This window comes from Onychomys torridus, chromosome 10 (assembly GCF_903995425.1).
Source record: "Onychomys torridus chromosome 10, mOncTor1.1, whole genome shotgun sequence".
NCBI classification, from domain to species: domain Eukaryota; kingdom Metazoa; phylum Chordata; class Mammalia; order Rodentia; family Cricetidae; genus Onychomys; species Onychomys torridus.
Genome location: NC_050452.1, coordinates 63467492 through 63494667, shown reverse-complemented (window position 1 = coordinate 63494667; position 27176 = coordinate 63467492). Strand labels below are relative to the sequence as shown.

Here is a 27176-nt window from a genome sequence, read left to right as displayed (position 1 = left end):
TTAGAAACGTTCTCATCAAGTCAAGTCATTAAGTGTTACACTCTAAGGGTATGCAAATCATTACCAGATTATAACAGATTTGCTGATCTCTGTTTCAGGAAAATGAAATCTTATGCTTTACTGCTTCAATCCTGAGTCTGAGAAATTGTGACTAATTTTCATGTTAATTTTTGTGTAGATGATCAATTTCTATCTTTTTTTAGATGGCTGAAATAAAAGTTAAGCTTATTGAGGCTAAAGAAGCTTTGGAAAATTGCATTGCTATACAGGATTTTGATCAGGCATCAAAACTAAAAGAAGAGATAAAAACATTGGAAGATGCTAGAATAAACCTGTTAAAAGAGACAGAGCAACTTGAAATTAAAGAAGTCCACACAGAAAAGGTATATGTCATTTTTCATAATAAATTTTAAGTACTATTATATCAACAAACCTTATTTTCTTTAATTTGTTAAACTATCAGAATGTGTTTACTTTGGAGGGAGTTGTGACAGTACCATAAAGTAATATGAAAAAAGAAACTTGAATTTGAAACTTCTGTTTTATATTTTTAGACTTGTGGTGTTTGAGACAGTCTCAAACATAACCCTGACTGGCCTAGAGCTCACTGTGTAGACCGAGCTGCCCTTAAACTAACAGAGATCTACTTGTTTATGCCTACATAGCCCTTAGTGGTGGGATTAAGGTGGTATGCCACCACACCAGGCCTTGACATTTTTAGGCTTTGGAAAATACCTTTAATTTTTATAGCGTGGACTTGTTCCCTTGTCATGCTTATCCCTAGAATTTGAACACCTTCTTCTTGGGGAAACTAGTCTTCTTGTGATTTACTTAGATGTTTTATTCATTTATTTTTCTTGAATGGTCTAAAAAGGAGTTGTATCCATTTTTCCCTTTGTGAAAGGTCCATGACTTTTATTGATAGGATAAAACATCTTTGGTAAAGAAATACTTAACTATATCGGTATCTTCTTTGGTAGATGTGCATATGCATGGTTAGGAAAAAAAAAAAAGCAGCTTTGTAGCCGGAAGTTTCTTTAGTCTTGCCCAGACCTGAGGTCTGGATGAATCTCTCCCACCCACGTCCCGTAACTGCTTGGTCCCAAGTAAACACACAGAGGCTTGTATTATTTGCAAACTGTGTGGCCTATGGGTCAGGCTTCTTGCTAGCTAGTTCTTATAACTTAACCCATTTCTATTGATCTATATGTTGCCATGTGGCCATGGTATTATTGGTCTTCTGACTTTTGCTCCTTGGGTGTTGGGCTGGCGTCTCCTCCTACTCTCCTTTCTCCTTTCACTGTCTCTCTTGGATTTTCCCACCTGGCTCCATCCTGCCCTGCCATAGGCCAGGGCAGCTTTATTTATTAGCTAATGAGAGTAACACATATTCACAGCATACAGAAAGACATCCCATAGCACTTCCCCTTTTCTGTCTAATCAAATAAGGAAGGTTTTAACTTTAACACAGTAAAATCACATATAATAGAACAGTTATCAAGCAAGAATTACAGTTACAATATCTAGTCTATTTGTATTTGGTAAATTAAAGAAAATATTCTATTGTCTATCCTATATTTGTAATTCTAAAGTTTCATATCTAATTTATCTTTTATCATAACTAAGGAAAATTATAATTATCTAATCTTCAACTCCATCAAGGGCCAGAAGGATATAATATTACTTGAGTAAACAGGAAGTGCATTGCAAGCAACTCTCATAAGTCTAGAAATGACAGAGACATTTGGTTGTCAGGGCAGTCATCCAAAGTTCCTCTGTAACGTTGGGGCATCTGTCTTTAGGCTTAGAGTCTTTGGCAAACTTTTTAGTGAAGCAGGAAATTTGAATGATTATCTTGCATATTGACAAAGTTCATCAGTCACTTCTCCTTGTGTCCTGCAGAATGTCTGGCAGTCTCCTCTGTGAAGCAGGAACCTTCAAGACCATCTCACCCTGTTTTGACAAAGTTTGGTGGTCATTTTCTCATGGGTTCTGCATGTCTAGTTTATATAACATACTGTCAAGCAGTCCAGGCAAGAGCAGTTTCTTGCCCAAATGGCTAACTTTTGCCATAAAGAAAGCAGACTCCATATGGAGTTTCTTGGATGTCCATCATTCTCTTTGAAATAATTAGCACTGTCAGGAGCAGACATCTCAATGTCCAGAAAAGTCAAAGTTCTTAAAACTTTTTTTTATAATTTTTTTTCTTTTTTTAAAGATTTATTTATGTATTATGTATACAGTGTTCAGCCTGCATACCAGAAGAGGGCACCAGATCTCATTACAAATGTTTGTGAGCCACCATGTGTGTGCTGGGATTTGTATTCAGGACCTCTGGAAGTACAGCCAGTGCTCTTAAGTTATGAGCCATCTCTCCAGCCCCATTCTTAAAACATTTTAAATGCCATATTCTGTAGGTCTTTGAAGTGTTTGAAGATTACCTACCTAATTGAAATATATCTATGTATATCTAGAAAACTTAACTAACATGACTATAAGTTTGATTATCATAGATGACTAATTATTCATCTGTATTTCTTAATTATACATTACAATTTTAATGAGTCACATAAACATAATACCTTAAACAAGAGTAGAAATATATATACAGTATAACAATTAAATTTGTATCAACAAACTAAAATTCATAGCAATGTAAAACATTTCAAACAAGTTGTTCTTTAAAAGTAGATTCAGTAATCTACTCTTTTGTCCGATCTATATCCTACATTTCTATAGCACAGCTTTTGTTATTTTTTAAAATTTATTTAGGTTTATTTTTAAAATTTATTTATGTGTATGAGTGTTTTGCTTGCATGAATGTATGTATATCATATGTGTGCCTGGTGCTCTTGGAGGTCAGAAGAGAGCATCAGATACCCAGGAACTAGAGTTTCAAATGGTTATGAGCTACTGTGTGGGTGCTAGGAACAGGATCTGGTCCTCTGTAAGAACAGCAAGTACTTGTAACCACTAAATTGTCTTTGCAGTTACAGCTTTGTTTATTTTTAATGAAACGCTTGATATTTAGTAATATTTGAAGTTTTTCTGTTTTTTAACTTAGTCATTTGACAAATTATCTCTTTCTTAAAAGGATTATGTCTGTAGTCATGAATTTATTTTAGCATATGATAAAATATCATTTTGTGTTTTTGATATTTTAAATACCTTTCTTTGTATTGAACATACTTATAATTGCACTTTTGATTTGGGGAGTGCTTAAGACAGTCCTGAATAGGAAAGATTACCATATATAAGAGAGGTTTAGAATCTTTAAACTTTCTAGCCATAAATATATCCTAACCTAGTAAGTATCTCACTGTTCTAGTGCGAATGTCTCATTTATTTTTATAGTCAGCAGCTCATTTACAATTTGTGGCTTATCTTCAGCTATTAAATTTGAGAAACAACAAAAAGATTTTAAATAAGTAACTATTTGGGCAAGTGTGATGGTGTGTATCTGTAAGATTAGCGCTTTGAGTCAGAGGGACAAGATCTGGCTCAAGGCCAACTTAGACTATGTAAGTGAGGCCCTGTTTTAAAAATCCAAGGAATGGAGAGGTAGCTCAGTAATGAGAGTGCCTGCCTAGTACATGCAAGGCCTTAGGTTTGATTACTAGCCCTGTCCTGACCCCACCTATCCCCTCACCCCCAGATAAGGAAACATATATAAATGTGGTCTGCCTGATTAATAATCTAGTTAATAATCTCTTGACTTCATCTCAGCATTGAGTGTCTTTTTGTCCTTTTTGGGAGCCATAACTATTATCATATAATTCTAATGTAATAGATGATGTGATCAGGAAACTATAGAAATTTTATTGAGAAGTATGTATATGTAGAATGCTATAGTTTCCTGAGTGGAAGAAATAGATTAACCTGAGATGTGAATAAAATTAACATGTTATACTTTCATTGTTTGGAGATACTAGCTAAGAAAACAGTGGAGGGAAGGAAGGTTTTTTGGTTCATATTTTCACAGGTTTCTGCACATTAAGGTTTAGAGGGTGTGGTAGAGCAGAGGGGCTCCCATCCTGACTGACAGGGAGCAGGCCTAAGTTGTTTTTTCCTTTCCTGCCTTGGATTCTTGTTCAGGCCTCCAGCCTGTGGGATGGTGCCACTTGTATTCAGAATGAGTCTTCCCTTCTTTCCTTGTCTTTGGAAACATTTCCAAAGACACATCCTGTGGTATGCTTTACTAATGTTTACCAGCTGCTTCTCAGCTCAATCAAGTTGTTACAAGAATAACCATCAACATATTACAGCCTAACAAGTTAAAGGATTGTGTTTCTGTGGTAGGCTAGTCAGGTGATTACTCCTTCAAGAACTTTACAAATGTGAATTCATTATTCTAATTTGCCCCCAAGTCCTACTGGTCTTTCAAACCTAAAGAGTTACTATAAATGTGTACTTTTAATGTACTTTGTGTTGTCTCTTCTTAACGAGTAGTTAAGGAAATGTAGATCTTGTAACGGTATGTACGATGCCCCAGAGTTTTAAAAAGATTCTTGTTGTGTTTTATAACTTCAGTTTATATGGAGAAAGGATTGCATTGGTAAATAGATAAATCAGAGGAAATGTTAAGGGACAGATAAATGTCAGGCCTCAGATAGTCAATATTAAAGAATCTACCTTATTCAGAGATGATGGTGGATATAGGAATGTTTTAAAGAGTAGGATGTGTACTCTGTCTTAGAAGGGTTAGTATTGTGTGAAAATAGATTAGAGAGTGAGTGATACAAGCCTAGATAGTCATAATTCTTGGCAGACTTTCAGAAGTATAGCTTGGGATGATGGCACTGTGAATGAGATGATAGTGAATACAAATAGAAGAGGTATATGAGTTATTTAGGGTTAGGAATAGGAAGAAGAGAGAAACAAGAGTTTCTTAGGCCTTTTTTGCATTGGACAAATGGAGAGAGATGGCCATGATATCATGACGATAGAATGCATGACTTAGGAACTTAGTAATGAGTTAGTTCCATTTTGGATGTGTTGACTTTGAGGAGCCCGTGGAACATGCAAGAAGAAGTGTCTTATATTAGTTTTATATAAGAAGTTGACATTTTGAAAATAGCTGGGTATTATGTGACAAAACTTTTCCTTGGGAGATGCAATGCACACATCTCACCTAGATAGGGGTCCCATGATAGACCAAAGTACAGATACCACCAAAGTCCAACTTGGTGAACCATGAGTTTTATTGGAGTTTCTTACAGGAGCAGAAATGACTGACAAGACATCTACATCACCAAAACCCAGTCTAGAGTTGGTGACAGCTAACAAAGCTGGGAACCTGGAGCTAATCCGCTTAACAAGTAGCTCAACTGATTTCTGCTTCTTTCAGGCAACTGGTCTAGTGTCAGTCTTTGCAGGTGGCTTGTCTGAAAATCTTTTCAGCTTTTTACTGTTTACTCTTGCAAGGAGGGGCCTAGTGATTCTGGTCACTTTCAGTGATTCCTGAATTTGTTTTGAGTTGTTTACCTTCTGTTTAAGGAGCTTCCCTTCAGGATGGAAAGTTTCAATCTAGGAGGAAACTGATAAGTAGCACTTGGCTAGCTCATAAATGAAAACTAGGGTTGCATGGTTGGATCCAATAGCCTGGGAAACAGAGTGACAATATGCCATAGACAAAGTCTCAAGAGAGCCAATTGTTTGAGAGACAGGCAAAAGAGTTTCTTACTAATGCTGGATATTCTGTTTTTAATTTTAGAATGATGCTGAAACATTACAGAAGTGTCTTATTTTGTGCTATGAACTATTGAAGCAGATATCCATTTCAACCGGAATTGGTGCAACTATGAATGGGATCATTGAATCTTTGGTACACTGCTAGCCTCCGAGGCCTTATACGCCTTTACCTTAGTATATAATACGTTCATTAGTGCTTAAAATAATTAAAAGACTACCATTTAAAATATCTGATAAATACAAATAATGAACTATATGCATAGTGACTACTTCATAGTATGTAGAATAAGATAATGCATTTTTAACGGTTCACTCAACATATGTTCATTGAATGCATATTATCTAAGAAATGCTTGAAATATAGTGTACATAAAATACAAAACATACAAATTGCCAACCTAGATCTTCTGCTTAAGTGGGGACAACATTGTTTAAAAAATAGATTATATATGTGTGTGTGTGTATGTATATATATATATATATATATATATATATATATATATATGATAATAACAAAAAAGAGGCCATCAATTTTAGTGGGGTGAGGGGTGGGGAGCATGCAGTGGGTGGGAGTTGAAGGGAGCAAAGGGAAGAAGGAAAAGGATGTAATTAAAAATATAAAAAATAGTTACTGAGGCTATTGATACTGGTTATGAAGATTTATAAGGTCATAAGTTAACTTAATCACAGGGTTTGACCTATTCAAGGAGAATGATCTTGCTATGATATTTAAAAGATATGTGAAAAGGAAAGGGAAGAACATTTAAAACCAGAGCCCTTGTAACTATTAAAGACTAGTTTAGATTGATGCATACTATAATAATAGTTTTAAAGATGGAAGAACATAAATTTATCTCACTAATAGTTTTTATCATTTACATTCTGTAGCAATATTTTGAGTATGTAAGATAAACTATAACATAAAAATTATACTTTCCTGATTTCTTTTTGTTTTAATGTAGATTTTAAAATAACCAAAATGACATGTGGTTTTTATTTGTGGCCTTTATTTTATTTCTGTTGGGCGGTACTGACTAGGAGGCATCAAAATCAGACAGTTGAACATGTTAAAAACACTGTGTAATGTGTCTGAACTGAGGATGTAGGAAGTACTACACATTATATTAAGGAGTTTTGTCTCATTTTGTTAGCATTGGGAATCCTTGAATCAATATTAGCAGATGTGGGAATGTTACATATTGAAACAGGAAAGGTGCTCTGGCTGTGTTCTGCTTAATTAACTTTATAATTATCCCCTTTCCATTTTTTTAACTGATAAAACTTTCTTTTTTAATATCATGGAATAGTATGGAAATGAAATAGCCTTACAAAATCATATGGAAATCATCATTTTGATTGTTATTTTAATATGGCATTGTAAATTTCTTGCCTTGGTCAAAATTATTTTAATTTTTACTTTGTTGTAGATTCTTCCTGGAATAATAAGTGTTCATCCTATAGTAAGAAATTTGGCTGTTTTGTGCTTGGGATGCTGTGGACTACAGAGTCAGGATTTTGCAAGTAAACACTTTATGTTATTCTTACAGGTAGGATTTATTTTATGACAAAAATCATGTGTTTATTTTCTGAAATGCTTTGTATCTCTGGTGATATGTTAATAATCTAGATATGTTCAGCTGCTTATCGGTGATTATGGATAATCTTTAGGGATTCAGTTTTTATTTTGATATTAAGATGTTCTTCTAGAAAAAAAATGAAGTAACAATTTAAGATGAGTCAGGTAGCTTATATGAGTGCACATACTTTGTGCTATAAGTGTTCTCAGCTTAGATAAATACAATACCAAGTGATGAAGAGAACCAACTTAAGTCTGTGCTGTTGGAGCTTGCATTCCTGAACAAACAGTGAGAAATCAATATGGGTTATGCCAGCTGAGCAGAAATAGAGCATAGCAGCATCAGGAATAGGAATGAGAAGAGGGAAGGAAGTTATTTCATTGATGTGGACTTAATCATAGTTTGACATTCAGAATCATAGAGAAAAGTTCAAAGAGCAAACCTTAGAAATACTTGGGTTCCTTATTTTTATTATTTTTTTTTAACATTTCTCTCTGTCTCTCTGTGTCTGTGTCTCTGTCTTTCTCTCTCTGTCTCTCTGTCTCTGTCTGTCTCTGTATGTGTGTGTGTGTGTGTGTGTGTGTGTGTGTGTGTGTGTGTATGCGCCATGTTTGGAGGCAGAAGAGGGCATTGAATCCCCAAGAGTTACAGCTGGGGTTACATCTGGTTTTGAGCTGCCTGACATGGGTGCTGGGAACTGAGTTTGTGTCCTTTGCAAGAGCATTAGCTGCTCTTAATTGCTGAGCAACCTCTCCACCTCACACATCTGAGTTTCTTAGTGAAGAAAAGAATAGAGGAGAGAGGTCTTGGGGTAGTCCTTTGTTTTGCCTATTGGAGGAACAGGAGGACACATATCTAAGCAAAGTGACCTATACCAGGAGAAAGAGTTTGCAGGATGTTCATATCTTCCAGGAACTTAAACTGAAAACACAGATTTTCACTATGAATGATTCAGGGAAGAAAATTTGTTTTTTGATTCTTTTTGACCCCGGCCCTCCACTCCATACCTTTCTACCTCTTAGAACCTCCCTTCTGCTTTAATGTCAAATGTGTCCTATATTCTTTGAACCCTTCTTTTTCCTCTCTTGTGCATAACCCCACTCCACTTGTATATGTCCCTATACGTATTGTTAGCTTGGGATTCAACAGTCTAATAAGTTACCTCACTTAATACAATTGTTGGATCTGGCCATGTTTTTAAAGTTGAATTTGTGAATGATAGCAGATTGAAGGGCAGAAAACTTCTGAAGTTGGCCTATATTTTGTATACTGTTTCAAGTTGTGATTTTTAATTTATTTTTTATTTCTTTATTTATTGTTTAGCCTTTTCTTAGTATATACAGCAGAGTCCATGATCAAAAGAAGATAATTACTAAGTAGATACAATCTTATATCTTTATAAAAGTTGGGTACTCTGTGTGTGTGTGTGTGTGTGTGTGTGTGTGTGTGTGTGTGTGTGTTTGTTTACCTTATTTATTTATTTTTGATATTTTGAGACAATTTCTCTTTGTAACCCTGTCTGTCCTGGACCTTACTTTATAGACTAGATTGGCCTTGAACTCAGACATATGCCTGCCTCTGTGTCCCCATACTGCTGTGATTAAAGGTGTGTGTGTACCTCCATGCCTAGCTGTATAAAAGTTTTTTAAATATAAGTATTCTCGGGGTTGGGGATTTAGCTCAGTGGCCCTGGGTTCAGTCCTCAGCTTCCAAAAAAAAAAAAAAAAAAGTATTCTCAAGGCTTTCATTGCACAACTTTTAGATAAGTAATGAAATGTCTATATTGGGGTAAGAAAAACTTGTTAAGTGCTAATAATAAAAATTGACATAATGTGTAAAGATTTGTTAGAAAAGCAGAAGAGGGGAATTATTTCATCTTAAAAATCTCCTTAGAAGTGGATATTGGTAGCTATTGTTGCATATTAGGGGCATGAGTGTAATAAAGAAACTGTGGATGCTGAGGTAGTAGTGTTTCTGGAGTTTCCAGAGCCATCCTAATAACATGTTGTTAAGAGAATTTGGTTTTGGCAGATTTACAGGACTCATTCTCAAAACATGTAGTGGATATGTTCTTGAAATTCTCCTCAAAGTTTTGAAAATAAGTCATTTTTCTAATATACTAATTTGACCAACAAGAGAAATGATTTTAGTTAATCTTTCATAATAGAATCCCTTTCCCCTGTGGTTTTGTAATTTGCTGTGTAGTTCTTAACTCAAGATAGACTTAAACTGTTTGTGTGCATATGCAAAGATCTATGTATCTTCCTCAGTTTCTCTTCCATCTAACTTTAAGACAAGGATCTCTCACTGAACCAGGACCTCCTTGATTTGGTTTGGTTGGTTGGCCAATGAGCACTAGGGATCTACACTGTCGTCCCCCAGTGATAGGGTTAGAGAATGCTATGCACCTAGCTTCCCGTGTGGATGCTAGTTATCTGAAATGAGGTCTTCATGCTTACGTTTGGCAGGCACTTAACCAACTAGACCATTTCCCTAGCTCCTTAAACTGCTTTATAGCATTTAGTTGGCAGCTGAAGTCTAAATTTATTAAGTGTACTGACATGGTAACCGTTTTAAATTCATCAAAATGTACTTTTTTTTTTTTATTTTGGTTGGCAGAGAAAACAGTTTACATGTAACTATACAGTTTTTCTGGAACTTAGAAAATGATAAAATTTTACCTTTTTTTCTTATGCAAGGACCAAATAATACAATCCAGCCAGATCTGACTCCAGAACTTTTTTCCCACTGCAAAGTTTGATTTAAGGACTAAAGCTCCAGATGTTAAATAAACATATTTCTTTTTGAAAATTGAAATTTTAATTATAATTCTGAAAAATTTTGTTTTGTTTACATTTAATACTGTCACTGAAATTTAACTAAGAAAAGATGCTTTTATTCAGGATATAGAATTAAGTTGTTTTACTAAATTTTTTTTGGGTACATGTCTAATTGTAGGTTTTGCAAATTGATGATGTCACAATAAAAATCAGTGCTTTAAAGGCAATCTTTGACCAACTGATGACATTTGGGATTGAACCATTTAAAACTAAGAAAGTTCAGGCCGTTCACTGTGAAGGTGCAGAAATAAACAGTGATGATGAACAAGAAGAGAAAGATGATGAAGAGACTGCTGCAGCTAAGAACGTTCTGAAGCTCCTTTCTGATTTCTTAGATAGCGAGGTAGGAAATCATTCAGCTCTACAGTTATGAAATATTTTCAGCCTGTGTTTATGTTCTTAGTTCTAATTTTTGTACCAAAGTTTACCTTTGAGACAATTTTATTTTAAAAAATATTAATTTAAAATATAAATTTTACAGTTATTACAGTTTTATCAAATTGTTGTGCAAAGAATTGAAAATTCTTTTGTCACAGTATTTTTATCACAGTAACAGAAATGAAATTAGAACAGATACTGTTGCAAATGAACATTTTTGCCTCTTTTAAAAATATTTTTTATTAATTATATTTTGCTTTTTTTCTTCATTTCCTTTTGTTCACTGATCTAGAACAGAAATTCAGTTGAGGGTGTGTGTGTGTGTGTGTGTGTGTGTGTGTGTGTGTGTGTAACTTTACAACTTTGCTGAATTGAATTGGCTTATTAACAAGTAACTTTTGAATGGGTTTTTTTGGGATTTTTCTTTGTAGAATCATGTTATTTTTGAATAGGTTCAATGTTAATGTCACGCCTTTTGTTTCTTGTTCCATTGCTCTTTTTCATTTTCTGGTACAGTGTTAAGTGGTTGACGCAGATGTACTTGTCATATTTTTGGTTTTAAGGGGAAAGTTGTGAATCTTGTTAATAAATGTGGTGTTGGTTATAAGATTTTCATGAATGCCCTTTGTCATTTTGAGAGAATTACTTTCTATTCTTATATCCATGGTTATTTTGTGTTTGTATTTTAATAAAAAGATGTTTAATTTTGTCAAGTGTTCTTTTTGCTTCAGTCATTATGATCATGAGGGATTTCCTTCTCTTTGATATGTTGATAATAGTATGTAACATTACTTGATTTCATATGCACCACCTGTGCATTTCTGTGATAAATGCTGCTTGCTCATGATGCATATAGCCCTTTCACTGTGCTAATGAATTTGGTTTGCTATTTTGATGGAAAATTTTTCATGTTTTCATAAGTGATAGTCATCCATAGTTTCCTTATGTCTGATTTTCTTTCTCCATATTTTCTATTGTTTACCTAATTCTAAATTTTGTTTGTTTTACAATCTGATTATTTGCTCTTTTCCTGTTCAGTAAGGTGTAATTTATGTTACTGATTTGAGATTTTTTTTTTTTTTTTTAAATGTAGATATTTATTACTACAAAACTTCTCTGGGCACTATTCATTGTAATCCCATAAGTATTTTATTTTAGTTCTGATTTCTGAGACAGCCATATTCAGTTTATAACTTACTTTGTAGGAAAAGCTAGCTTCAAACCTGCAATTATATTGTACTTTTATCAAATTCATAATAAAATTAATGTTTTTTGGATAGTTTTTTAAAAATATTACACATGACTATAAAAAGAAACTGGAGATAAAACTTTCTGATTGAGTGTCATTTCTACTAGGTGTCTGAACTCAGGACAGGAGCTGCAGAAGGACTAGCCAAGCTGATGTTCTCTGGGATTCTGGTCAGCAGCAGGATTCTTTCTCGTCTTATTTTGTTATGGTATAATCCTGTAACTGAAGAGGATGTTCGACTTCGACATTGTCTAGGCGTGTTTTTCCCCATGTTTGCTTTTGCAAGCAGGTATTGAGTCATTGCTAACATCTTATTTGAAGTCATATTTAGGACACCCCCCCCCCCCCATGCACATCTGAATTATATCTATGTCATTTTGTTGTTGATACACCTTCTTTCAGTATGTTAATGGTAAGAATGTAACATAAATTTTATATAACCAGATTTTTATCTTTTTCCTGCATGGAAGTATACCTTATAGATACGTTTTGTGCATATTTTAGAATTAAACTTTTCCCTCAAATAACGTTTTGCCAGCATACTTGTAAATGGATTTTTTAGTTTCTCCTTTTGGTCAGATCACTTTATTCAGAAGCTTGAAGTTAGGGAGGGCCAAAAAGGTTAATGGGATCTGAAGTCTTCAGCAGGGCAGATGTCCTTGGCCTTGTACTGAAAGTTGGAATTCGTTTCCATAGGACTAATCAGGAATGCTTTGAAGAAGCCTTTATTCCAACTCTGCAGACACTGGCCAGTGCTCCGGCCTCATCTCCTTTAGCTGAAGTGGATGTCATAAATGTTGCTGAGTTGCTTGTTGATCTGACAAGACCAAGTGAATTAAATCCTCAGGGAAAGAATTCCCAAGATTATCAGGTGTGTATGTTAGCCTCTGGGTGGCAATACAACTGAATGAATATCATTGTTGTTTGATTAATTAATTCCTTCTGCTAGGTTCTTTGAAATGTGATGAATTACATTTATATTTTGAGGTTTTTGTTTTTCTGGTTTATAAAGCAGTTCTAAGAGGGGAACAAGATCTTTGGGTAAATCATGGAAATAGAAATGATGATTGCAAATGTTTCGCCCTTCATCATTTCCAATACCTTTCTCCTCACCTCGTAAAGTAATCATGGAAGTAATGACCTCTATTATCTGAGACTTATTACATCTGCAAATGTAATGAGGACAATTTAAAGGCAAGAGTTTTTCTCAAGCTTATTTTGGCTCTTAAGTGGAGCAAATAAGTCAACTGCAAGCCCACCTATAATTATAATTAAACTGGGTTTTAAAATCCTTTAATGACATTTTTGAATACTATAGAAATTTGATGTCTTAATGATTTCAGATGCCAACTGGAAGTTGACAGTTTCATTGTATTTGTATATTTTTTTGTTATTTAGTGACTACTGTGTCACAACAATATATATTATTGGGAAGATTATATTACAAAGGATATTAAGCAAAATATGTTAAGGAACAGTTATTAGCTATCATGTGCTTTTGGACTTTAGAAAAATATAAGATTTCTTATAGGAACAATGAGCATATCATTAGTTTTATTTGCATTGTTGGAAATTACAACTAAGGTTTTGTTGGTGCTATACGACTGTTTTATTGCTGAATTATATCCCCAGCCCTCTTTTTATTATTTTGAGGCAGGGCATTATTAAGGTGCTCAGGCAGGCCTCGATTTTGCAGTTCTCCTGCCTCAGTTTCCCAAGTAGCCAGGATTACCTGGCTGCCTAGGGCCTGGTTGGGATTTGAAAAGTGGATTGAATAGAAATGGAAGATACATAGATATATAGATATATAAAGACAATAAATGTAGGTGATTATGCAGAGGTTGGAGTTGGCCCTATGTGCAGTGTATATAGAGGACTTAGTATTAAAGAGTTAATAGGATGAGACCTACTTACCAAGAATACTCATTTAATGGTCATTGATGGTTATATGAGGTGAATTGGTGAGAAAATTTGGAGAAAGCTTGAGAGGCAAAAGAGATGGTTAAATCTAAGAAAAATTTATAGTCTTAAGTGTGAGTAACATTATACTTCATAGAATTCTTGGGAGAGTGAGCAACATATTCTGGGGCATAGGCCAGATTGAATTGGCAGCTAAATAGTTTCAGTTGATTTTACAGGAGTTCTAGAACTGAGATGTTCTTTTAAGTTGCTCAGCATTGAAATGAGCTCCACTGTGGTACCTGTTCATTGTTTGGCTAGTCATTGGGTGTGGACTGACCTTTAAGGGCAATGGTGTGAGTTTGGGAGAGGCCCACTTTCATCAGCTGGATCATTTCAACAACTGGGTGATACTTCAATCCTAAAGTGGGTAGACCTGCTCTTTGTACCGTAGTATCCACTATAGCTAATAACAGGAGCTTCTTTTGGAGGCAGGGAGATGTAAATTTAGGTTTAGACATTTTGTGAATGAGACTTTTGCATGATAGCTAGAAATATTTTGTTTGATATATAGAACTGTATTATGATGAAAGCATTTTCATTTTATAGAGCTTTTTATTTTTAATTTTTTAGGCCTTAACAGTACATGACAACTTGGCTATAAAAATTTGTAATAAGATCTTAACAAGTCCATGCACACCAGAAAATCGGGTTTATACAAAAGCTTTGAGTTCTCTAGAACTCAGTAGCAGTGTTACAAAAGATCTCTTGCTTCTATTGGATGAGATTCTGGAGGTAAAGCAGTTTTGAATACTCTTGAGTAGTTCATGTTCATATATTTAGACGGATGTATTAAGTAATAACTGTTATTATATATTCTGCCTGCTCATTTGAAATAATTGTTTCCTTCATGAATTGCATATAATTTAAGAATGTTTACAAACAACTTGATATTGATATTGGCATATAACTTTTGACAGATTAATTTATTTTATATGTCTCCCCCAGCAAGTAACAGATAGGACATGTCTGAGAGCTTTGGAGAAAATCAAGATTCAGTTAGGAAAAGGAAGTAAAGAATTTGACCAAACTGTAATAACACAGGATGTCAACACGACTACAAATGTTCTTCAGAATGAAGATGGTAATTATATTTTTCATTTTTTTTTGTTGTTTTGTTTTGTTTTTCGAGACAGGGTTTCTCTGTAGCTTTGGAGCCTGTCCTGCACTGGCTCTGTAGACCATGCTAGCCTCTAACTCACAGAGATCCACCTGCCTCTGCCTCCTGAGTACTGGGATTACAGGCGTGCGCCACCACCGCCTGGCTATATTTTTCATTTTTACTGAGATTTTTATTCTGTTTTGATTGAATTTCAGAAATGAACAAAAATCTTTTTTCATCTCTTGGGAAAAGCTGTTATACATGTGTTTATTCCACTTTTCAATGTATTTGAGTACATTTCCTTACTAACATCTCACCAGGAGCTTCATTTTGTAGTCTTCACACTTTTGGAAGGGTGATTTATTGTAATCATCAGGAGCTGCCTATAGAACTATTTTATGTTTGTTTTACGTGAGATAAAAAGTGAGATAAAAAGATGACTTAAAAAACCAGACTGCCTTTGTTTTTATTTTTGTATGATTCCATGTATAGAAGAATATATGACTCCTCGGAGGGATGTGAAAGGAACTCAAGCATCCAAATCCACACAACGAAAGACTAACAGAGGTAATGTGTGGATTGACTGCATCTTATAATACAACTGTTTTCAAGTTAAAATACTACCTTGGAAGGCTTTACTTTCTTCGGAATAAAGAGTTGAATGTCTTTGGTATGCTTAACTTCCTTTACTTCCTTCAGTTGATGGGAATTCTTGTTTTTTCTGAAGATTGTAAGATTATTATTGCTCCAGATGCTTTTGAATGAAAAATATATAGAAGATTATATAATTAAGGGCTCTTTGTAGGTAAATTAAGAATAGGTTAAATTGCCAGGAGTCACGCCTTTAATCCCAGCACTTGGGAGGTAGAGGCAGGTGAGTTTGAGGACAGACTGGTCTACATAGTGAGTGCTAGGACAGCCAGGGCTTTGTAAAGAGCCTTGTATCAAAAAACAAAACCAACCAAACAAAAAAGGTTAAATAATAGTTTTATATTTTTAGTAGTATTATTTTGTGTGGATGACCATTTTTTTCCTCCTTGAAATTTTGCTTTTCTTTTTACTTCCTTTTCCCCATCTAATTGTATTTTTTCACCCCCAATTCAGTTTCCCAAGGGGTATCCAACAGTAGAGTATTTGTTGGAATAAATACATGTATACTAGTAGGGGACCACGCGGGGAAAAAAATCTGAAATTCAAGGCCTTTTTAATTGTTTTATTAATTCCTTATTACAAAAGCAATGCATGCTTATTACAGAAGAATAAGAAAGTACATCCAAGCAGACCTACCATCAAGAACACTAATAGTCCCACCCATGAGCCAAACATGATTTCAATTAGGGAAAATATTTTATGGCTCTGTTTTAAGTATATTTAATCTTTTCTAGAATAGAATCTGGCCATAATATTTTTCATAACAAGCCAGTTATTTAAACACCAATTACTGGGTATTGTCCCAATTAGTTCTATATTCTTGAATGTCTTCTGGGGTAAATACATTAGTGAAAGCAAATAAATAAACTCTGAGGGGAGATATGTAACAATGAGTAGAACATATACAATTTTCAAATGAATTGTCAAATGAACAGTTGATTTTGATCAGATTTTAGTTACAGAGTATAAAGTATGAGCACTCCACCTCTTTTTTTTTTTTTTTTTTTTTTTTTTTTAATAGTCCAAACTTAATGTATATATTCTACATTTTACTTCTTAGAAGTGAGGAATCTTGCAGGCCAGATTTAGTATGTCTCTCTTTTTTTTTTTTTCCTTTTTCAGAATAGGTTCTCATATATCTTAGGCTAGATATATTCACTATTGGCTTTGAACTTCTGATTATAGGTTTGGAATATAGGTGTTGTACCACCATGCTCCATTTTACATGGTCACTCAAACCAGGGCTTTGTACCTGCTAGGCAAGCACTCTACCCACTGAACTACATTCTCCAGTTCTTAGTCCTCAACCTTGTAAAATAATCTAACAAGTAAACCCTGGTGTATAGAGGTCCTCTTTTTTTTTTTTTTTTTTTTTTTTTATAAACAAGCATTGAATTATATTTAAGAACATTTGAATTTGTCATGTATACATTGAAGTATTTTACAAGCAGACTGTTTCTTGCTGTTTAAATTTGAAGCCAGGTATGACAGTGTCAGACTGTAATAACAGCTATTATAGAGGCTGTGTGAGGATAGCTTGAGTCCATCAGTTTGAGGCCAGTCTAGCTAGGCAGTAGTGCTTCAAAGATAAACATAAAGGTGGCTAGGAATAAGAAAATGTGTTGAAGGAGATTGTTGTGCTGAAAGTAAAGATTTAGATACCCTGGAAACTAGATTTAGAAACATGAAACCATTTAAAATTTTGCCAATAAATTATACTGTCTTTAAGGACGGAGAAAAGTACCAGTTTCATCTAGGACCAACAGGAGACGTCAGGCTCCTGAGACTGGCTCTGAAAGGTATGTCGTATATTTCTACAAGACACAGAAGATGCCATTTAACTTTTAATTTGCTCAGAAGTAATTTTCTTGGCAGAGAAACTTGGTATATTACAAGATAGTAAAAGTCATAAATATCTGTGACTTTGGCAAACAGTCTGAAATTCTCTATCAAGAAATTAGACTTATGAAGAGGTGTGTATTTTTATTAGTTGGCATCACCTTCATAGTAGTTTAATGTGTTCTCAATTTCTATGTATTCTCATTACCTGACCTTGTGTATGACTCTTTATCTTGATTTAGATAACATTTGGATTCTTTCTGCTACAATTCTGTTTATAACTTTAGTGTATTAGTGGTTTATATTAATAGTGTTTATTTTCAGTCAATGTCAAGCCATAGTGGAGCCTGAAAAGTTTGTAGCTGACTTGCATTCATTTATTCATTGGTATTGGACGGTGCATATTTTCTTAGATTAAGTGCTTTTGGGAGAACTTAACATTGTTTTGGTAATTTACTAACGTAATATTAAGAGAACATAGTAATGTTTTTTCACTTGAATTCCAAAACTCTGTTTAGGACAGATTGTTGTGGTCTCTATGTACTTACAAGCTTAACTATAAAAGCTTTGTGTTTGCTTTTTTCATGACACCAGGCTTCACCAGTAGATTAAAAATTACCAAATTAGCCAGTTGTTCTGTGATTCATGTGGCAGGACAGCCATCCAGCCAGTGTTTTTTGGTTATTGCTTGGGATTTTAGTTTTAAGCTTAGTTAATAGACTCAGGCTATCAATTATACACTGTTAGAATGTCAGAAACTAAGTTTTCTTTATAAATATTCTGACTTTTAAAGCTTATATCTAAATGAATTTATTTTCAACATCTGTCTAGTGATCATGATGCTCCAGAACCACCGTCAGAAATGAAGATGAGATTACCAAGACGAGCCAAGACAGCAGCACTAGAGAGAACTAAACGTAATCTTGTTCAGGTGCTTAATGAAGATGCAAGTTAAGAGAGTTGATGAGGATGGAGTCCTTTGAAGTTGTGCTTATTTCTTTGCTTTAATAGTTACTGTGGTAAAATAAGAAATACCTGCTGTGTTTCTGGAAACATGGAATGATGCCACATGACTTTGGCATCTGTCAGTATGATTCATCTGCATGGATCCAGACTTGTTCTTATTAGAATGTTAAGTGGGCCTAGGAACCTGCTTTTAAGTAGGTTCCCAAGGTGAACCCTATGAAACTGACATTTGGAAAGATTTATAATAAGCCCAGTAGCTTATATTTGAGAAGCTTAAATAGAGTAGATCTAACATAGGTGACAGTGTCAGACAAATGGCATTGAGGGGTGAGTACTTATAGCTCTACAGAAAGCTGCTTATTACCATTGAGGACTGGTATAATGGACCAAAGCATTCCTTATTTACATGAAACAATGGCTTTGAAAATTGTATGATTCTCATATTAAGTATTTTTTGATAATCTTACCTCTGGGTCATTTTCTCTTCCTAAATCTTTCCATATAGGAACACTTGTTTATAAATGTTTCTGGATGAGGGAGATGTCCACACACATTAATCATGAAGATACATTGGTTTTTGGCACATCAAAGTATAATCTACTTGGAAATGATAAACAATACTAATGGGAAATGAAAATTATAAGAAGTCATCTTTATGTACTGATTTATGAGTAGTTTCTTTGCTATCAATTTCAATTATCTTTTAAAATTGTCACTTATGAAACATAAATGTTTTGAAAGCTGCATTGTATAAAAGTAGTCCTTTTTATTTCTGCCATATCCAATGAAACACCTACATTATTCCTGATAATGACCTTTTCTCTTTATTTCGTATAAAAATGTTCTAACATGAAATTTTTATTAATTGTGCTTCTTTAAATTTATTTGCCAGGGGCCATTTATTTCAACTGATGTTCTGAGATGGAGTGAAGGAAATATTGCTGGTTTTTTGAACCAAAAGGCTATTCTATGTACATAATATGTGCTTCATAGAACTCAGAAAAAGAGTCAAAGTTACAAAGCAAGAATGCTCATTAAGCAAAAGGAAAAGGCAGATCTGTTAATGATATAAACCAATGAAAAACATTGTTGTTCTTCATTTCTTGGCTCTTTGTCTTTTCCTGTGCTTCATATTCCTTATTATTTAGCTCCTATTAAATCCCTATCTTAAAAAAATTCACAGAGACTAGGAAGTAAGCAGGACCAAAATGGTATATAACACGATGTAAGGGGAAGCCTTTAGGAATGAACTATGATCCCATTTGTACATGTGCAGAGTATCTAAAAAGAAAGATGGTATGATCATTTAGACAGTGTACCAAAAGCTTGCTTTTCTGATACAGGAAAAGCAGCTTTTAATCACTAACCATTAGTAGTAATCTTAACTACTCAGACTTTAGACAACAGCCATGGCTGCAGGTGTACTTTGCATCATTAGCATTAGTAAGGAATATTGTCCGGCTTCTATAGGCTATCCCTGTAAGCTTTGGAGTAAATTGCTAAAATACAATAAAACCAACAGGTATAAAAACAGTTTTTTGTTTTTTTTTTTCATTCAAAATTGTTAACTTAAACCAGTGTTCTTGTTTACCATGAGGTACAAATTTGCAGAGGAGTAAACATGCAATTGTGCCATTGCTCTTATGGCCCACAGATGAGAGTTTTAAATTACAGAAAGAGAACTGATAACCTATTTTTTTAATGAATGAAAACATGCTGTTTGATAAGCTAATCAACATTTTTCTATACATATATAACTTTAGAAGAGATAAACTTCCAACTGATACCTTTGCCTTTCCCAGTTTGCTTCGAGGTAGTTAGTATCCACCTGTTACACAACTGTTCATGGGTTAGGTCATTATCACACACCTTTACAATACTAGCTTTCTAAATTACAGAATCTGTATAGGTCAAACTGCACAGAAATAGAACTGGGCAATTACATATTTAAACTGAGAGCATTAAAAAATTCACCAATAAAAAGAGAAACATCAAAATCTGCTTTTGTTACAAAACTCCACTATGGTCTTATGTAATATTTGTAAAAAAAAAAAACCAGAATTATAATAAAAATGGTTAATGCTAATGATTTAATATAAAGACAGATCACAGGACTAGAAACATTTTAGGATCAATTGGTTTTCATGAGAGAATATTGACATACAAAATAAAGATAGTGCAAGAACTACAGACTATTTTTCTTCATTTTTGAGATTTTGGTTATGAACTGTACAGCTTCCTAGAGATGCTGCTGTTAGATTCCATTCAATAGGATGATTAAGGCACATCTTAATGGGGCTCAATGGGCAGCTTGCTGTGTTCCCATCAGACAAATCCACTCTCTCATCAGTTTTCATTTGTAGTACTCTGTAAAAAAAAAACCAAAAAACAAAGTATAAGGCATTTTAAGTGAAAAATTCAAACTGTTAACTTTGTAGAAGAAAAGTTTGGAATACTGTTTGCACCCTAAAGCAAGTAAGCAATGTATTTATCATCCTGACAGTTCTTGTTCCATATGCTGTCTTAGTGAACTGTGTGTGATCAACTATGCCATGTGTAAGTATGCCTCGAGGTGTTCACTCAGATAACCCAGTACAAAAGATGTCAATCCCTTTATTACCTTAGTTTATATAAGAAAGGCCTTAACTTACTGGAAGGTTCAACCCTTTAGCATCAGGACTACTTCTAAGAGAATGAACATTTGTTAATTCCTATTGTGTTCTAGACTCATTCACATGCAATTATCTCATCTTAATTTCATAGCTAAACAAGGCTGTATATTTACAGTGATGAACTGAGTCTCTGAAAGTTAACTATAAATATGATGTCATACTGTATTGGTGTAGAACTGGAAACATAACCCTTCCTTTTTTCCTTGCTCTGTTAGCTTTCTAGTGGACTGAGTAGTCATTAGGAGTAGACAAAAAAAGTAGGCATGTTTTGGTAGTAGAGTATCAAGTTGTACAGCTTGTCTTATCTGGTGGCCAGCTTGACACAGGAACGGAGGTAGCACCTACAGGATACTTAGTATTCTGCTTGCCTTTTCCTCTTGCTTTTTTTACATTACTGGAGTTGATGGCTTATTTGGACATAGTTGGGTTAGTCAGAGGTTGTCTTCCGTGTGGTTATTCAATAATACATGCCCTGTGGTTCTTGGAAGACTGTTGTCTTATTTCACATGCAAATGGGCACAGTCCCATTTGTTTCTGAATGTCATCACTTAGGTAACCTTGTCCTCTGCTTAATCAGACCTTTTCATGTTTCAGAGCCTGACTCAAATCTTGCATCTCAGAACCTATTTCAGTACTTGGTAAAACAATGATAGAACTTTTCTTGGTTCTCCATATTGTTCCATGTCTGATATCCTCTTCTAGATCTTAAAGAAAGGAGATTGGTACACTTAACTCTGGAGATAAAGCAATGCTGAATATGTGGCAGTTGCTCAACAAAAATAGAAATAATGAAATGCCTCAAATAATCCAGCTCCTTAAATTTATGCAAACGAAGAAGAAAAGTTACTCCACTTTATGGGTAATGCCTACTCTTAGGCTCATACTCGGTTTAACAGCCTGATAAACACTAACTTGTTTAACTTAACTATTAGTTTAAATGGATTGCAGCACTCTTAAGCCTTTTCCAGCAGTGTCTCTGAATCTTCCTATCAGTATTGAGAATATTGAGGAATCTCCATGTAAGTGACTTGATAGAACTGGGTAGCGGCACATTCAGACTCCTGTAACCTATTTCTGATTTCTTCTGTACAATTTACAGTTACTCAGTAAACCAAATCTGCTGTACCATGTTTTAACACTACTGGCAATCTCAGGGTTTTTCCTCTAGGCACAGACCTTTTCTACTAAAAGCATGGTTTCAATTTATATAATTAGATAGTAGGCAAAACAACAAACTTTAAGTTAGCTTGTTAGGCATAAGAATATATTAAGTAAAAGGGAAAACAGATGCAGTTTGTAAATATTAACATATTGAAAACAAGTTTTTGCTTGATGATAGAAAGATCTAAATGACTATTAGAAATGTTGAATTTGGAAAAATATATTTGGTTTATTGTTAGACTAAGGTACTTGGTATCTCACATTCTTTTTTCAAGTTAGTGAGACAGTGTTTTTCTTAATTATAAGGACTGCTACTTAAGAAATAAAAATGGTATTTTTATTACCTATAATTTTGTTTAAATTATGTATGTGTCTTTGTATGTGGGTATGTGAGTTCAGTGCATATGTGATTATAGTTCTTTCAGAAGAAGTTATCAGAGCCTTTGGAACTAGAGTTATAGATCTTTGTAAGCTGCCTGACTTGAATGTGGGACCTAAATTTGGGTCCTCTGTGAGAATAATGCGTCCTTAACTGCTGAACCGTCTGTCTAGCATAAAAACCACTTTTCTTTTGGAGGGTGTTTGTTTTATTTTGGTACTGGGTGAGGATTGAACCTAAGACATCACATGTTTGGCAAGTGATCTAAGTGATGTGCCACTGACTGAACTGATCGTAATTTTAAAGCAAGTATTTGATACACACCTTTCTGAGAACTTAAGGTAAGCTATAAAAACATGTTAATGAAAATGGGTTGGCAACTAAACAAACAAAGTATAAAGCTAAAAAAAGAAAAACAAGTCATAGTCATAAATATTGTTTCACTTGCCATTGTTTGACAATGATGCCTTTAAAGTTAATTTTCTAGAGTGCCATTACTACATAAATGACAAAGTGTGCACAAAACTATATATATGTGCAGAAAATATAAGAAACTTTACTGTTATTACTATTAATGTACATACTAATATGTTTAATCTATATATACTACTACAAAGTTCTGAAGATGCTAATTGTCAATCTTTGACCTTATAAAGGCAAAATTATCCTTCTATTTTTATTTGTATGAAAAAGTTGATGCCTTGTCAACTTAGGAGAGCCATTTAAAATGCTTTAAAAAGCTTGATGGTTGGTGGTGGTGAAATCTGAGCACTTGGGAGGCAGAGTCAGGCAGATCTCTGTGAGTTCAAGGCCAGCCTGGTACAGATCCAGGACAGGCACCAAAACTACACGGAGAAACCCTGTCTCGAAAAACAAAAGACAACAAAACAAAAATCCTTAAAAAAATCTGGAGCTATATATCAATTAAAATGTGTAGAACCTAATATTCTGGTTAAAGGAATAAGCTGGAGGAGTTACTTATCCTAAGGCAGATTTCTTCTGTCAAAGCAGGAAGCTAAACAAAAGTGAGGGTTGACTGAGACAAAGGGACTCTCAAGTGATATCTAGACATCTCAGATTATTTCAGTATTAGTGATCTCATGGAGCCCAAGGCAATTGAAAGGGTATGTATGTGTATCTGTAATGTATTTTTTGAGGGTCATGGAACCTCATTTGTTTGTGATAATGGTTACTGATAATTCTAATTGTAAGAATAAAGAAAATTTAGTATATCTAGCTTTAAATGAATTGACGTTTGCTCATTAGTAGAGCTGTGGTGTCCTAGACACTCAACTACATAGTTATGTGACATAGGCTCACAATAAACTTTATCATTAGCTAGCCAACATACAAAGAAACAGTAAATTTTGGTGTAATCTACATGTTTGAAAATATCATTTATAGAGCATGTTTAACAGGTTCTGTATGAAAAAGTCTCTTCTGTAATCACTGTCTATTAAATCTTAGAGAAGTGTCTTGACCATTATACAACCAATAAATGGAAGTATCATGTATTATCTATTCCCCTACCATACCTTAGTTAGAATTCTTCCATGACTCTCTGCTGTTAATAGCCACTACTTATTTCTCATAATACTTGGGAGATAGAGATTTATTTGCTTTAGGCAGGAATAGCCCCTTATGAAAGCCCTGTTGAGTACATGCAGCTTCCTTATAGCAGCAGCTAAATAAAGAGCTTGATTCATACCCTTCAGTTCTACAAAATTAGGGTATAGATGGACATGGGACCCATGTCTATCTCTTCAAAGGGAGAAGTCACTGTATGCACAGATAAACTGGAGTTTTGTAGAGGTTTTGAATTGTACAGTGACTGTAATGTGCCTCTCCATCAAATTTAAAATAGACAATTGAATTCTACATTCTGGATGACTTGTTTACTTTCCTCTAAAAATATAAATATATTAAATACTTAATATGGCTGAGCTTGAGTCTATAGCTTATTGCCTCCATGAATCTATCCAAATACAAGGTCAAGTTTAGCACTAAGCTAGTAAGAGAGCCTTAAGGATTTTTGGTGTGCTGGAGTATGAGTTCAGAAGTTACTACAAAGCATCGCTTTTCAGTTCCTTGAGCCCACACATGCTCACCAGCAGGTCTGTGTGGTGACTGCAAAACCTTAACCAAGATCTGTCTGGTGTATTAGGAATGTCAAACGTGTGGTGAAGGCCTTCAGAGCTCAGTAAGGACAAGGAGAGAAGGTATTCATGAATTATTAACAGAAAAACAAAACTAATAAGTTAGTAAAGGCTAAAGAGAAAAGTAAATTTGACTAGAGTGGAAAAATGATAAACATTCAAAATGGGTCTTGGAGGATGAAGATCTTAAATCAGGGCAGAGGGTTTTAGAGTCTTGGTTCTGATCCTAAACTTCACTGAGTGTGCATTTTTTTCATCTTTCCACTTAATGGTAATGGAATGATTCTGTTTATATCAAGCATAGAATGTATATAAAATTTCTGGGCCATGTACTACTGTATAGTTCCTCAAGAAATGTGAGCTAATGTTACTCCTGTTAAAATCAAAGGATGCATGTGTTTTCACTGATGGTAAAAATATCATGGATTTTTTGTAATGTCTTTAGGTAAGAAGAAGGGAATTAAACCCAAGGGGAATTAAATGCATGAGAGTTACATTTTCTGAGCTAGGTACTCAGGACTAGATTGGCACACTCAAAAGATTATCATTTTGTTTGTTTTTATGTCTTAGTTTTAAGTACAAATTTCCAATGATATGGCACTGAAGAATTATATAAAGCATGGGTAGTTCAAGCAGAAAGTTTTATTTTCACTTTTGACTTGTTTATAATATGATGTGATTACTTAAAGAGAAGCAAAACCTATTAAGAGCACAGACTTTGCAGTTTAGTAATTGTGGACTTTAATCCTCGATAGGACTTGTTTGGTTCACCTAGAAGCATGTGTGCTTGGTCCCCAGCCCGTCTACTGTTTTCAGAGATGTCGGGGTTCCTAGGAGGGAGGGACTAGTGGGAGGTGACTGAGTCATGAATGCTTTATTTAAGAGATTAATGCTTTTTCTTACATAGTGCATAAGGCTTTACAGGAGGCAAGATGAATTGTTTAAAAGAACAAGCCTGGTTCTTTCATAGTTTCAGTTTCTTGTCTTCTCTTCCCATTTGAAGTTCATGTTAGTGTCATGCTCTTAAATCTTGAGAACCATTTCTTTACAAAATACCCATTTGAAGTATTATGCTACAGAAACAAAATAACCAAGAATCTTAGGTATGTGATTTATTTCAACAAGGTTTAGGAAGATCACATAAAATTTTCATATATAAAGGTGGCACAAAGCCTGTCATACGCACACCTGTGCATGTTTAATAACTGGAATATTATGTCAAAGTGTGTTAGAGTAAACCATGGTATAGAAAGTCACAAGAAATTTAGAATAAAGTACTAGTTTTCTATTCTGCTAAGTAACAGACCGAGAAAGACAAAATACTCATGTGGATTTTATTGTCAAATATTTGGATTTGTGTATTTTCTTTGTAGTACCTGTAGGATTGAAGAAACTAGAAAGAGACCATTGGTTGGGGGAGAAGAGTGCTAAAGGAGGGGGCCTTTTAGAACACAGCTGTTATCAAGAGGAAGAAGGGAAGGGAAGGGTAGGTTTTGGGTGAAACTAAGGATCTTTTGAAAAGACTTAGGGAAACCTATTATCTTATAAGGGTTAGAAGCATACACATATACATGTTCATGTAAGTTTAATTGAAGTTACCCTACATAGGGAATATGTTCTTAGAAGCCCTGGACTGCTAAATAAAAAGCCTAGTGCCAGGTGTGGGATGCTCCCCCTCAAGCTGTTGCTGAGAGTCTTGGAGGAACTCCGTCCTCTTCCCCTGAAACAATATAGAGCTCTTGTCATTGCTCTTGGTTGCCCACAAGTACTAGTACTTGATTGTAAGACCATATTGCTGAAAACACCACACATTGGCTACAAGACATGGAGAAATCAACTTGGTACTGACCAAGAAGCTTTGTCCTTGCTGGCTTGCTTTTACTGGAATGTACTATGTAAGGCACTGGGAGTGGGCTAGTTATTGGTAGTTTTACCTAACTATGAACCCTGTAACATTAATGACTGGTATTGGCAGGATATGTACATGGATGATTCAGTGGCACATATGTTATAGATCTGCTTTCTGATTGGCTTTAAGGCTTGATTCACTAGAGGAAACATGCCAGGTGCTGTAAACTTTCAAGAACCCATGGTTAAGTAGCTCACAGGCTCTAGCTCTCTGGTCAACCTACTACTACTGTTCCGGAAATGGATATATCATCAAACTACCTCTAAATTTTTATCTATACCCATTGATTAGTGCAGCTTTCAGACCACATCAAAGAAGTCTCTTTGTGCAGTGGACAGTGATTAGCAAAAACCTGTAACTAGATAAACCGCAGAGGATAAATGGTGAGTGTCCAGCCACAAATGGGACCCCTTGCCCATGCTCAGCAGCCATCATGGAAGATTTTAAGAGCCAGAGATGGGAGAGTATAGAGTGAAACAATGTCTTCTGGATATGATGTACCTGCAACACTCACCAACTCACAGCAGCTGTGTTTGCCTGTACAAGGTAAGTCTGTCAACATTCTAACATGGAGGGAAAAGGGTTAGGAATCCCCACACAAAACTGAGGACCTATGGGCAGTTGATGGCTTTAAAGGTGTGGCTCCT

General features: G+C 34.7%; 2 protein-coding genes across 4 annotated transcripts in view; one reads left to right on the top strand and one right to left on the bottom strand.

Annotated features, from left to right (window-relative positions):
- The window catches only part of Ncapg (non-SMC condensin I complex subunit G), a 31645-nt gene extending 12750 nt beyond the window's left edge, over window positions 1–18895 (top strand). Inside the window, exons 11-21 of the mRNA XM_036200252.1 lie at window positions 204–383; window positions 5714–5824; window positions 7119–7238; window positions 10227–10451; window positions 11843–12024; window positions 12432–12606; window positions 14268–14429; window positions 14643–14778; window positions 15289–15363; window positions 17177–17246; window positions 18118–18895. Coding sequence (XP_036056145.1) covers window positions 204–383; window positions 5714–5824; window positions 7119–7238; window positions 10227–10451; window positions 11843–12024; window positions 12432–12606; window positions 14268–14429; window positions 14643–14778; window positions 15289–15363; window positions 17177–17246; window positions 18118–18241 — 1560 coding nt within the window. The 3' untranslated portion in view covers window positions 18242–18895. The remainder of the gene's footprint in view (window positions 1–203; window positions 384–5713; window positions 5825–7118; window positions 7239–10226; window positions 10452–11842; window positions 12025–12431; window positions 12607–14267; window positions 14430–14642; window positions 14779–15288; window positions 15364–17176; window positions 17247–18117) is intronic.
- Lcorl (ligand dependent nuclear receptor corepressor like) overlaps window positions 16541–27176 on the bottom strand; it is a 183539-nt gene continuing 172903 nt past the window's right edge. For 2 of the 3 annotated variants that reach the window (XM_036200243.1, XM_036200250.1), the window contains one exon: window positions 20540–20619. In XM_036200243.1, the coding sequence (XP_036056136.1) occupies window positions 20606–20619 (14 nt within the window). In that variant the 3' untranslated portion in view covers window positions 20540–20605. Of the gene's footprint in view, window positions 20620–27176 lie in introns of all 3 variants that reach the window. The other variant, XM_036200249.1, reaches the window with a different exon arrangement.